Source organism: Mirounga leonina, unplaced genomic scaffold, assembly GCF_011800145.1.
Source record: "Mirounga leonina isolate KUSES-001 unplaced genomic scaffold, KU_Mleo_1.0 Mir_376, whole genome shotgun sequence".
In the NCBI taxonomy this organism is placed as follows: Eukaryota; Metazoa; Chordata; class Mammalia; order Carnivora; family Phocidae; genus Mirounga; species Mirounga leonina.
Window position 1 is genome coordinate 5,914,781 of NW_023270718.1, and position 13,355 is coordinate 5,928,135.

The 13,355-nt window shown below is 58.7% G+C and overlaps 1 protein-coding gene across 1 annotated transcript in view; it reads right to left on the reverse strand.

Annotated features, from left to right (window-relative positions):
- The window catches only part of SHANK1 (SH3 and multiple ankyrin repeat domains 1), a 41,355-nt gene that overhangs the window by 14,748 nt on the left and 13,252 nt on the right, over positions 1–13,355 (reverse strand). The window contains exons 12-20 of the mRNA XM_034986965.1: positions 11,727–11,840; positions 11,494–11,569; positions 11,001–11,027; positions 3,474–3,556; positions 3,138–3,262; positions 2,446–2,581; positions 2,085–2,165; positions 1,254–1,322; positions 696–814 (exon numbers count right to left, since the gene is read on the reverse strand). Coding sequence (XP_034842856.1) covers positions 696–814; positions 1,254–1,322; positions 2,085–2,165; positions 2,446–2,581; positions 3,138–3,262; positions 3,474–3,556; positions 11,001–11,027; positions 11,494–11,569; positions 11,727–11,840 — 830 coding nt within the window. The remainder of the gene's footprint in view (positions 1–695; positions 815–1,253; positions 1,323–2,084; positions 2,166–2,445; positions 2,582–3,137; positions 3,263–3,473; positions 3,557–11,000; positions 11,028–11,493; positions 11,570–11,726; positions 11,841–13,355) is intronic.

Sequence of the window (13,355 nt, forward strand, 5' to 3'; positions counted from 1 at the left end):
TGGTGGTGACTGTGTTCCCATGAAAGGGCACAGCCCAATGGCAGGCCAGCTAGGGAAGGTCCAGCAGGCCCACCAGAAGAGCCAATGCCACGGATCCAGTTGCCTGACTTGCCTGGATTGAAATACTGCCTCCCTCTCTGAGCCTCAGTTTCCCCTCTGTAAATGGGCTAACAACTATGTGGACCTCACAGAATGATCCTAGGAACAAATGAGATAATCCATGTAAAAGGTAGTGTCCCAAACAGGATCACTACCCATTACAGGTCAGCCTCTGTCCTAGGGAAAAGCAGGTAGAGTGGAGACAGTGGTAATAAATAATATTTTAATAACTCCCTCTTGTTGAGCACCTATTATCATGTGCTGGGCCGATGCCAGGGATCACCAGCTGTGACATCATGCCTTCCCTGAGACTCCTGAGGTGGGACGGAGATGGACAAGAGGTGGGAGCAGGGAGTGAGGAAACAAGAGACAAGACTTAGGAGGAGAGTAAGGAAGAGGATGCGCAGAGAGGAAAGGAGGCTGCCAGAGTGGGGAGAAAGGAGAGGGCCCAGGAAGTATGGTGCCCCTCTAGGCCGACATTCAACACAGAGGGGTGGGAAAGGTTTGCAAGGAGAAGGACGTTGCTCCAGGTTGGTGTGTGCACCCCCCAAGCCTCCTCTCCATTATGCTCCCATCCCCCAGTCCAGGCGGCCTACCTCAGTGGCAAAGAAGCCTTTGGGCCGGTGTTTGCCCAGCGATGCAAGGCCACCAGGTCCAGGACTCTCGCTTGCACTGATGGTCTGCTGAGCTGCCGCCAAAATTTCATCCAGTTTGTCTAAGGGGAGGAGGGAAGAGGCAGTGAAATGAAGCTTGCTTTGGCCTCGGGCAGAAACCGAGCTGCCAGGAGCCCATACAATATGTTGTACGAACCAGGAAAAGGCACCCTTGCCTCCATCCCCGTGGACTGATGGCCCTGATGGAGACAGAATCTCCAGCCCAGAAGGCAGGACCCAGCGGTGGGAAGGGGTGAGGACAGCAAATTGTCATAGGAGGGAAGGTGGAGGGGAGGCAGAAGGAACAGGGGAGAGGCTGAGGACAGGGGTGGGAGCTCATACTTGATGCGTGGGGCAAGGTTGGGGTATGAGGCGATCAGGTTGGAGGTGGCCAAAGGGTGCGTGCGCAGGCAGGAGGAGGGTTGGAGAGGCTGCGGCACCCCAGGGGGTGTGGGGTCAGGGGTCCTGGGCAGCCTGGGGAGCAGGGCTGGGCCATCTTACTGAGAGCCATCTGATACACGGTCCGCTTTTTCTCCATGCTGGGCACCGGCGCGGGCTGCTGCTCATACTCTGTGGGCAAAGGATGCGGATGAAGTCCAGGGGCGCCCCTGGGGGCGGGGCGGAGCGGGCTCGGCCAGTGGGCGTGGCCAGCGGGCGTGCGCAAGCGCGAGTGGGGCAGTGAAGGGCCCGGGTCGGGGAGGGGCGAGTCCGCCGGCGGGATGGGGACGGGGGGGCCCCCCCGCCAGTCCTGTGCCCACTCACCACTCTTCTTCTTCCAGGGGGAGACTAGCCCGGGGGAGAGGCAGTAGAGGAGCCAAGAGTTAGGACTTCAGGGGGAGGCGAGGGGCCCCCTCTCTGGAACACCCTCCTCCCTCAGGGTAGGGGAGGTCAGCTGCCCGATCTGCCCCCTGTCAGGGGAAACGGGACCCCCAGGTCCACTCGGCCCTGTCTGGGGAGGGGCTGGCCTTCCTTTCTGTTAGTGGGTGTGGGGAAGCTGGTGGAGGAAGAGATAGAGAACGGGAGTGGGGTGAGGTGGGGCAGATGGAGAGAAGCCAGAAAGGAAACAGGGACCCGTAAGGAGGGACGTGCAGACCCAGAGAGAGACTCGACAGAGAAACAGATATAAGAGGACAGAGGAAGGTCGACTCTCAGACGCCCCTTCCCAGCAACACACACGCAGGCCAGAGACAGTCTGACCCATGGACTAGGGGACAGGATGAGGACAGGACCCCTGGTCACTAACAACACTAACAAACTCAAGGTCTGGTTCAGCCCCCTTCTGCCCCCCCCCACCCCCCCAGCGCCTGGGCCCCAGCAGCCCCACAGGCTCACCCATCTCCTCCAGCTCTGAGGTCATAGACTTGGAACGCAGAGAGATGGCTGGGGGCGGGAGCCGCTTAGCCTGCTGGGGTGCTGAAAAGTGACGGTGGGGTCAAGCATCAGTACCGCAGAGAGAAGGCCCATGAACCACCCCCACCACCACTGCAGTGCTCCCAGATATCAGATAACAGTTGCCCCCAGCATGCTGAGCCCTCCCTGCCTCAGTTTCTCCTCCAGAAGGGTCATGAACAAGCAGCCTTGGGGAAGAGAAGGCCAGTGGTGAGGACCATTAGGCCATTAGGACCTCTGAGGATCTCAGTCTGGTGGCAGTGGGGTGCCCAGGTCTGGCCACACACAAAAAGTGGACAAGCACCTTTCTTATGGACAGCCTCATCCATGTCCGGGTGCCTGGTGACCATCACCACCTTGACCATCAGCGTGTTGCCCCCTTGGCGGATCATGTTCACCACCTGCCGGTGGCCAACCTTCACCACATTCTGCCCGTTCACCTGTGGCACAGATAGCCCCACACCACACAGAGTAGGTGAGGGGAGGGATGCTTTCAGCTTCAGAGTCCCCAGCAGAGTGGTCTCCCGCCTTGCCCTGTGTGTAGCATTCTTGGCCTCTTCCCTCTCACTGACCCTCACCACCAACCCCTCTCCTTGCAAGGCCCCACTTCTCCTTCTGGTAACTTTCCTGGCCCCAGGGTTGGGGAAGGGGCGGGGTTCCCCCTTTTCCCCCCCCCCCCCCCCCCGTCCTTGTCCCCCGTCCCTGCATTGTGTGTGTGTGTGTGTCCTGGGGAACAGCTCTGTTTTCTTTTAGTGCTTCAGAGAAGCCTTCGGAAGGAATCACTGAAGAAAGCAGAGGCTGGCTAGGGGGTGGGCTGGGGGACTGGGAGGCCTGGTGCTGAAAGAGAATCTGGACTTGGGCAGCCGTATTTGGTGTGGATCAGGAGGAGCCTGGGGATTTTTGTCACCAGGGTCCCAGGGAGAGAGCAGTATCTGTGGAAGGTGTGCTGGAGGCTGGCACTTGGAAAGGCCCCTGGGGCTGGGGGCCAGGACTCACCTCGATGAGGAAGTCTCCCATACGAAGTCCAGCTCGCCATGCCACGCCACCCTCATCCACAGACTCCAGATACTGCAGTGCCGGGAAGGCCGGGGTGGGGGTGAACTCCTCGATGGGGGTCTGCGCTGCAGATGGGGAGGAGCCGGCGGGGTCGGAGGGGAGGGGGTGGAGAGGCCGAGCAGGGGATGGGGCTCAGACCCAAGTCACAGAGGCCTCACCGTAGCTGAGGGACCAGCACCCTGGGGGTGGGGGGGTGGGGGGGCTGGGGTCCCTTCCCCTGTCCATCCCCCTGGGTCAGAGAGCCCTTCTCCCATCTCCTCCCCAGCCGGCACTCACCCTTGGCCCCCCGGAGCACGAACCCAAACCCCTCACTGTCCTTCTTCTGCAGCAAGACTGTCTTCTCCTTAATGATGTAATCGCTGGCAAGGGGGCGGGGTGGGGGGTGGGGGGTGGAGAAGGGATTATGAGACATAGAGTCCAACCTCCACCAGCAACCCGGTGACCTGAGCCCCTGCTCCAGAACGATTCATCCCACCTCCTGGATCTTCCTCACCCATTCCGTGTGTGTTTGCTCGCAGCCTCCCCCTCAGAGCCCGGAGTGCTGGCTCTCCCACTCAGTCTTTCCTCATTCATCCATCCGTGCATCCATCCACCCATCCATTCAGCAAGCAGTTTCCAAGCCCACTGTGTACCAGCACAGTGCAAGGGATGGGGAGGTAAGCCGCCAGATCACCAGACAGCCTGCTTTGAGCCCCTGCTAGCCACTTTCTTATCTGTGACCTTGAGCCCAAGGCTTTAACCTTTTGGGCCTCAATTTCCTCATCTATAATGTGAGACAACAGCAGGCCCCACCAGATGGGGTCGCTGTGGGAGTTCAGTACGTACAGTATTCAGCACGGGGCTGGGCACAAAGAAGTATGGGCTCAGCAGGATTCCTTCAAGGTCTTCAGGCAAGTTACTAAGTCGACAGGACACGTGTGCTTTGATGATAGCCCTCCCAGCTCCCTGACTATATATAAACTACAGTAACATCTCCCCAGGTACCCAAGCAGATTGTAGCCTCGCTTACTCAGCACTGTGCAATATGGGGGCCACTAAATGCGTGTGACTATTTATATGCAAATTAATCGCAAATTAAATTGAGAAATTCAGTTCCTCAGTCTCACTAGTCACATTTCAAAGTGCCCAGTAGTCACCATGTGGCTGGTGGTTACCATGGTGGACAGTGCAGTTACAGAACATTTCCATCGCTGCAGAAAGCTCTAGTGAGCAACAGTGACTGATCTATTCCCTGGTATACCTCAGATGTCTCTCCTTCATGCAGCCGACAGGTTCTAGTAAAAATGCAAACTACTCACGAATATGCAGATAGTCGCCACCATCGGGCCACCAAAGCCTGTCAGCACATTTAGGTAATGTTCACATACCCAGGAAAGTTCAATTAAACTCAAATCTATTCCATGTATCTCAACGCCTGCCTGGGCTCGCTCAGATAACAGCCTCAAACCCTTGACATCACCACAGTGTGCCTGAAGATTATATATCCACTCCATTCCAGGAACCCCAGTATACAACAGGAATACCCATACACCCTGACTCCAACCCCACTCCCCTCGGGGGCCCCAAGAATACCCTCCATCCACTAGGATGCATGCCCTGATGCACCCCGAGCATCCTGTGCTCACGTCTGAGACCTGTCCAGCACACGTGCAGACCCCTTAGCAGATCCCAATAATATCCACCAGCCCCAACACACTCCAATAATAGCCAAGCATGCTCCCCGCATGCTTCAATTACCTACCCCCACAGATTCGGCAAAACAGCCCTCCACGAATACTCCAGTAGATTTCAGTAACGCCCCCCACACATCCCAGTATGCTCCAATAATAACTCCCCCTCCCTCGGATCTCAGTGTATTCCCATAACACGCCCCCTGAACACATCCCAGCACACGCCAATAATACCCACCATGCTCCTACCGTATTTCGGTACCATTCCCCCTACACACAAGCACCCCTGTGTACTCCCATGATCCCCACGACTTCCACTGTCACTGTCACATCCATACGTTTGTACCCCAGCGACAGCGGTCTGCACATGCGCGGTATGCCAGCCCTGCCCCCGTCCCCCCTTATCGTAACTGGGTGTGGTCAACAGCGCGTGTATACACACGGGCAGACCTAGCCACTTCTCTCACTCAAGGGTCACCATGGTCCAGTCAACACACCACACCATACCCACCATGCCTTCTTGACCTTACATTCAAGCCAGGGAGAGGCCACCTTTGTAGCAGGGTAGAAGGGGTGTAGGAAGAGAAGAGGGAAGGGGTTTCGAAGGGGTGAGGGAAGGGAGGCAAAGAGAGGAGGAAGGGGCCAAGGCCAAGGCCAACAGAAATTGGTTCAGAGGTCAGAGCTGCCTGCTCCTGACCATGCACTCTGCGACACCCACCTTTGTCCCCACCTGGCCACTTCCACTGAGTCCTTATGCCTTTGCTACCCCCAGACCCCCTCCAGACCTCCAGGTCCCCAGCAGACAGCCTGCCCTTGGGACTTCCTTTATCCCTCATTTGCAACCGTTTCTTTTTCTTCTGTTCATGCCACAAACCCCTATGTTTCCCACGTCTTTCCCCTACCCCTGGAATCTCTCTTTTACCCCCACATTATCCTCACGCTCCAGACACAAGCCTTCCCCCAAGTACCCCATCCCCCAATATAATTCAACAGAACTCCCATGTCCATTGCATGCCAGGAAGAAGCGTTTGCTATGTGCGGGGCGGTATCTGAAACCCTTCACAGGTGAGTAACTCAGTTGTCTGTCCTAGCCAGCCTCTGAGGTAGGCATAAGTACTATTTCCACTTTATAGGTGAGGAAACAGAAGCATAGAAAGGTTAAGCAACTTGCCTAAGGTCACACAGTGAGTAATCTTCAGAAACACAGAAGAAATACTTGGGTGGCTGCAGTTATAATACCGTCCACTTCACTGCACCCAAATACTTCAAGCACATATACATCTGCCCCAAATTGGTCATAAGCATCCACGCCTTCGGAGCCTGAAATTTATCCCAGGTTATGCCATCAGCACAACAATGAGTGACATTTACTGACCCATTGCTGACTGCCAGATGCCACTCCACGTACTTAATGTTTATCTATTCACATAGTCTCACAACACCCCTGGGAGGGGTAACTGAGGCACGGAGAAGTAACATGCTCAAGATCACACCAGCTAGAAAAGTGTCAAAGCCAAGGATTGAATTCCTCACAGGCAACCCATACACCCCAATAACGTCCAAACACCCCCAGATCATCACAACTCCACCTGTGTCCCTCCCTCCCAAGCATCCCCATCCCATACAGGCTCCTTTCTCTCCGCACTCCCATGACTTTCTTGCCCAATCCCTGGCCATGGGATGCTTCCTTCATCCCACCACGTTATCCTCCAACTTCCCACCTGCCCTGTTGCCCCAACAGTTTCCCTAAACTCTGTGCTCCCCATCCTCTGCTCCTGTGTGTGCCCCTTCACCTCTCAGCACCTTGCTCCCTACTCCTCCATGCCATCAGAAAGCTCCGTGTTGGTCCAACCCACCCTCATTAGCTTTCAGTTCCCCTAGCCCTCATCACACCCCCATGGGGTCATCCCTCTACCTCCTACTCGGCCCCTGCACACCTCCCATCCCCTTCCCCAAAGTGTCCTCCACAGACCCTCACCCCTCTTATGCCCCCTCTCCCTTAGCCTCACCCCTCCCACATCCTCTCACACCTCTGCATGCAATCCCACTGTGTCCCCTACAGCACCCTAGGTTCCTTTCATACTCCCCAGTCCCCCGCATTCTCATCCGTGGAAGCCTCTTTCTACTTCTGCATCAACTCACTTCCTCACACACCCTTCCGCCTCCTGGTACTTGCAGCTGCATTTCATTTATATTCCCTGCATCCTCTCTGTGCTCTCCCTGTGCTGCCTGAATCCCCACCCCCAAATCCTCCTCACAGTTCCTGCATTCCCTCCTCACCCCATTTCTCCAAACACCCCACGCACCCTGTATGCTCCAGCACCCCCGTTTCCCCCACTTCAGTGTCCTCCGCTCTCCCCTGTTCCAATCTCATCGGCCACCCTCCTACTGAGACCCTCTAACCCCACCCCTGGCCCAGCATTCTCTACCCACGCGACACCCCATTCAGGCTGGTATTGCTGACTACCTGCCCTGCAGGAGCACACACAATGCTCTCCCCCAGGCCATCCCTCGGCGACCCCGGAGTGGCCTCTGGAGCTCAGCGGCCAGCTCTTGTTCGCCGGATCCCACACGCGGAGACTGCAGCAGCATCCACTCCCCCCACCCCCATCCCAAAGGTGCCTCTCACACACCCAGGATCCCACAGCCCAGAGCTTGCTGCTGTACAAGGCACCCCCTCTGGTACTCAGCCCCTCCTCATGTACCCATCTCCATGGGTCTCTCCATGGCCTGCACAGAGGCCCCCTCGCAGGGAAGCCAGCCCCCTCCCATGCTAAGAAGTGGCACACACAGGCAGATGCAGCTCCCCGTGAAAAAGCTTAGCCGAGGCTCAGCACACATGCCCCACACCGGCACAGACCCCCTGGAGGCAGGGAGAGGGGCACATGGGGACAGAGACACACGGAGGGACTAGAAAAGGGGGGGCTGTCAGGGGGAGGGGACAGGCCTGGCATGAGAGGATAGGTAATGGGAAATACAGCCGCAGTCCCTGGGACAGACCCACTCCATCACTCACACACACACACACAATCCTCAGACAGCCTCTCTGTCGCTCCAAGTCACACACAGAGATAGACACCATCAAACAGGGACACACAGATGGACACAGCTGGGGGAGGGGGACTGGGAGCCCACCATCTCTCCATCTCTCTCTCTCTCTCTCTCTGTCACACACACACACACACACAGCCGTGTGCGCATGGCCGCAGGCAGTCACACACGCACGCACACCGACACATCCACACTGACACATGCACGGTCGCACAGTGACACGCAGCGGAAAAAGAGGAGGGGAGGGGAGGCCGGGGGTGGGATGTGTGTGTGATGGGGGGATGACTGTGAATGGGAGAGAGGGGTATGAATGAGGGGACTTGCCAACTCTGTAAAGGGGTGTGGGGAGGTGGGGATCAGAGGAACAGGGACCTGGAATGTAGGTGCCTGAGGGGGAGTCACTGTGGCTCCCCACGGGGAGGGCTCAACAGAGTGGGGGCGGTGAGGGGGGCAGAAAGGGGTAGTGGGTTCCAAACCCCAGAGTGGGGTCCGTTTGGAGGGTTCGACTGGGGGCAAGGCTTCGGAGGAAGAGATGGGGGGCTCTGAAAGGGCCTGGAAGGGGGCTGAGGAGTGTATGTGTGTGGGGGGGGGCGGGGGGAGAGGGCCCGGGACGGGGGGGAGAGAGAGGGGGAGAGGAGGGGGGCCCAAGGGGTTTACCCGGGGGGGAGGGGGGGGGGGGGGGGGGGGGGGGGCGGCTTGAGGGGGGAGGAGTCCCAAGACTGGGGGATTAGCGGCGAGGAGAGGGTCGTCACAGCGGGCCAGGGCCTCCCAGCCTGCCGCGGAGAAAAGGGGCGGCGCGCTCCGTTACCTGTAGATGTACCAGACGCTGCGCCGCCGGGGCCCCAGGGCCGGCCAGCTGGAGGAGAGCGCGGGGGGCGGCTGCGGCAGGGAGCCCCCACCGGGGCCGCCTCCGAGACCCCCGCCGCCGCCGACCGCAGACAAAGCCATCGCCGCCGCGGCCCCGGCCCCGGCCCCGGGCCCGGTGCCGGCCGCCCCCGCCGCCGCCGCCGCCGCCGCGTCCCCGTCCCCGCTCGGCCGAACCCCCGTGTCCGGGCCCCCAGGCCCCGCCTCATGCTGACCCGCGCCGGGAGGGGGGAGGGGGAGGGGGCGCGCACCCTCCCGCGGGAGGGAGGGCAGGGCCGGGGGCTCACATGCCGGGGGGCGCGGGGGCGCGGGGCGCGGGGTCGGGCCGCGGCGGGAGCGCGAGGACCGCGGAAGGCGCCGGCTTCAGCACCGCGGACAGCTCCGGAGGCGGGCGGCGGGCGCGAGGCTTTAACCCCTTGGCGTCCTGCGCCGGGTGGCGGAGGGGGCCGGGCAGGGGGGAGGGGGCCCGAAGGGGAACGCGGGGGCCCCCTTGGCGGGAGAAGGGGGAGGGGCGAGGCGCGGGGGGGAGAAGGGGAGGCACTTCCGGTCTGGGCCCCCCGCTTAACCCCCTCCTCCCTCCAGAGCCCTCCCGCGCAGGTGCAGAGCGAGGGAGAGCGGAGAGAGACGCACACCACCACACAAGATGCCTCGCGACCGCGTGCGGGGACGCGCGAACCGAGCCCCACTTCCCAGCAGGGATACCACGGTGAGAGAGGCCCCAGGAGGGGACGCACAGCCCCCCATCGCAGACCGACACATAATGCACCCCGACACAGTCTGGAAGGGCCAGGAAGGGAAGGCTAGGAACATTGAGACTGGGCCCCAGAGCAGTGAGAGACACCCCTCCCCCCGCCCCAAAGAAGCCCAGACGAGGGACATACACACACCGCAGCTCACTTGAGAGAGGAGAGGGCATAGACCCCCAGGGAGAGGAGAGAGGGTGGCAACAGGCCAGGACCTCAGAGCTCCAGCAGGGATGCAGGGTACACACCACAGGCCAGGCCACCTCAGACAGGGTCAGGGAGAGCAGGGGGGAGGCAGGAGGGGAAGAGGCTCAGACACACCACACAGTGCAGCACATGCCAGTGGGCACAAGGAGGAAAGGAGAAGGGGAGGGGATGAAGTTGACGGAGCTAGGGGAGGAGAAGGAAGAAGCTGAGGGCAAGAGGGAGCACCCCTATCCAGCTGGGGGAGCAAGTGATTCCCAAAACAAGGCCAAGGAGAGACCCAGAGAGACACTGTCAGAGACAAGAAGCAGAGGCTGATAGGGAGATTTGGGGTGGGGGGGACCTTGATACTCACCCGGTGCCCAGAGCCAGAGACGTGCCAGGTGAACACGCACAATGGTCAAGCGCCTCAGACACTCCGGGCGCAGGGTGGCACCCCAGCCCCATCCTCTCTCCCCATCTTTTGTTATTTCTCTCCCCCCAACCCCCCCCCCTCCCGTCCCCACTGGCCAGAACACAGACACATAGGTTTGGACACATTTAATGGAAGGATGCTACAAACAAGGAGACCCTTCCCTGGATGGGGGGAGCGGTGGGGGAGGGTGTCATCTTTCAGATACCCAGTTATGACCATCCCTCCCCCACAGTCTTGCCCTTCTGGAAGCCCAAGCCCTGGAATCCTCCCCTCTTCTGTCCTCCCCTCCCCCAGGGCCCCAGGTCCTGAATTCCAGATCAATCGGACAGATGCAAATGCATGCACACAATTTTCTGGGCTAACACGCCCGCACAGTGACATGCATAGAAAGAGACAGACGTGTGCAGAAACCAACCTGTCCATACAAGGTAAGCAGACACACTGACATCCCTGGAAACACTTGCCCTCATTCTCAGACACACAGATTCAGGGAAACACAAATGTGCAGTGCCAGCCACACGATTAGGCTCAATCGTGCGCCCACAAATGACAGCCACAAATGCACCCATCTATACAGAGTAGGACAGACTCTCTCGCTGTCATGGGCATATATAGGCACATGGCTATACGTCTAGGGGCCTCTAGCCACCCATGCACACGGACACGTGTCATGCGCACCTACAGAGACACAGGGGCAAGGACACACTCAGAGAATCCGTACAAGGACGCTCGCCTGTGTAAGATGTTCACGCACAGGGAAACCAGCTCTGTTCGTGCACACACAAGTCCATACATCCCCAGGCACCCCTTTCTTCCCATTCCTGACCCCGTGCCCTCCCTTCCCCTCCCCTCTCACCTCCCTGGGCCAATCCCATCCATCAAGCTTCTGAAGCAAGTCAGCCAGCAGCCAGGGAGGGGAAAGGTGTCAGTGTGCCCATCTCTCCACCCCCACCCCTCCTGGCCCAGCTCTGCCTGCCCCTCTCCCCACGCCCGTGCGAGGCATGGGATGCATACACTTCTGCTGCACATGACCGCACAGAGATGGGGCACATGAAGGAGACAAAGGCCTCCAGCCAGCCACACACACACGAGCTCCCCTGGTCCCCAGACATCCCCATCCTTATCTGTCCACCCATTGGTCTCAGGCTACTCCAAACCTGGGCAGCCTCAGTGGCTGCCAAGGATGGTTTGGGATGAGCTTGTGGTCTGAAGCTAACTCTGCCTTCCCCCAGCTCTGGATCAAACTTTAGAGGGAGCAGAAAGGAGGCGTGGAGGTGGTGGAAATATTTAAAGGTGGAGTATGAAGGTAGGTTGGGGTGAGGGGCACCCGAGGGTGTAAGGACATTTACCTTGGGGCATCAAAGCTGTCGTAGGAGCCCACGGTATAATGCCGGAAGAGTCTCTTTGCCTTGTCACTGCGGCTTTCTGCAGGGGGACAAGGGACGACCTTGGACCCTCACTCTGGAAACCGTGGGCCCACCCCTGGGGGTCCTGGCCCACGTCGTCCCCTCTACCTCCCAGCACCCCACCCCCGTCAGGAGAACCCTCAGATGATCGGGGACAACTAGGGAGTCCTCATTACCTTGCTTTCCCTCCTGGGAGCGGTTCGCCACCTCTTCTAGGCAGTCAGAGGGGAACCAGCCAATGCGACCTTTGACCTGGCCTTCCCAGAAGCCTCCTTCCCCGATGCTAAGCACTGGGTGGGGAGCAGGGACATAGAAACATTTCTGTGTTTCCGTGTCACGCCCCACCCCCAACATATTCGATGCACAGCCTTGCCACAATTCCCCAGCACCTAGCACAGGGCCTGGCCCAAGGGCATCCTTAATAAATGTCCAAGGCAGGGATGAGGGGGAGGGGAAGAATCAAATCCTATCATTCCTGCACTCTTGATTTCCGAATCCAGTGGGGACATCCAGAGGCACTGGGAGAAAGGGCTGTGTCTGGTGACATGGTCCTCGCAGGTTAGGGACACATCCAGGACTGGCCCTCACCTCCCCTGGTAACCAACCAGTCACAGCTCGGGTGTTCTGTAATTTCGTGAAGCCCTTCTAGACTCCCTAAACCCTTCTACAGTCCCGCCACTGCCTCCGCCCCCTCCCACAGCCTCCTGGCCACTTAAACTTCTGTCCTTTGCTTCCAGCTCCTGCCCTCTGCCTCTCTTTGCTTCCCCTGGCTCTAGACAGGAGAAGAGATTAGAATCACATCTTTCTTCCTGTCCACCACCCGTCACTGGAGGCCCTTTCCTGCTGGCCCCATCTCTTAGCCACACACGGCACACGTTTGCTGACCGCCCGCTCTGTGTCTGTGTGTGTGTGAGCCAGCCACTCAAGTACAAAGACGGACATCGGGGACTGCTAACGTCTATCCGGTTCTCACTGGTGACCAGAACCCTAAGAAGGGACACTTCCATTAAACCCCTTTTGCCGGTAGGGAAACCGAGGCTCAGGGAGCCGAGGTCATTTGCTCCCGAATATACAGCTTGTAATCCATAGAGCCTGGATTTGAACACCACTCTGTGTCTCCACCGTGAATGCTCTGAGTCATAGTGTTTTGCTACCTCTCTGTTCAAGCATTGTGTTGCTGATGCTTCTGATGCTGATGGTCATGGCAACAGTAACAGATGCACAGTCTTCCATTTCTTCATTTCTCCTGGCTCTGTCTCCGCTCGGCCCTTCGCACACTTCCCTCACGCCTACCAGGGTAGGCAACAACTGATTTCCCATTTTATAGATGAAGAAGCTGAAGCTAAAGCAGAAAAGTCCCTGGCCCCAGAGATGGCTCAAGCCACACTGGGATTTGAGTTGGGGCCCCCTGGTGCTTTTCTTTGCTTCACTGGGGAGACCAAATCGAGGAGATGCTCAAGGTCATGGAAGGGAACAGGCGAGGGGGTAACAAGGGGTCTGGGTTCTTGGCTAGCCCTCCAGTGACCGGCTTGGTGGTCATGGAATCAATCGTCCGGTCACTGAACAAATATTTATTTAGTGCCGGTCATGAGTCAAGCACCAGGCTAGACACGGGGTAGAGCACTCTTGGACACAACCACTGTGGTTCTTGCCCTCGTGGAGCTTCCACGCTGGCAGCCGTGGGAGGCGTAACTCTGTAAGGGACCTCACGATTGAAAATTAAGGTCAGCACTCCAGGGGAAAAGGACGGGGTGTCCGAAGAGAGGCCAGATGGGGGTTTATACATCGGACGGCAAAGGGGCCAG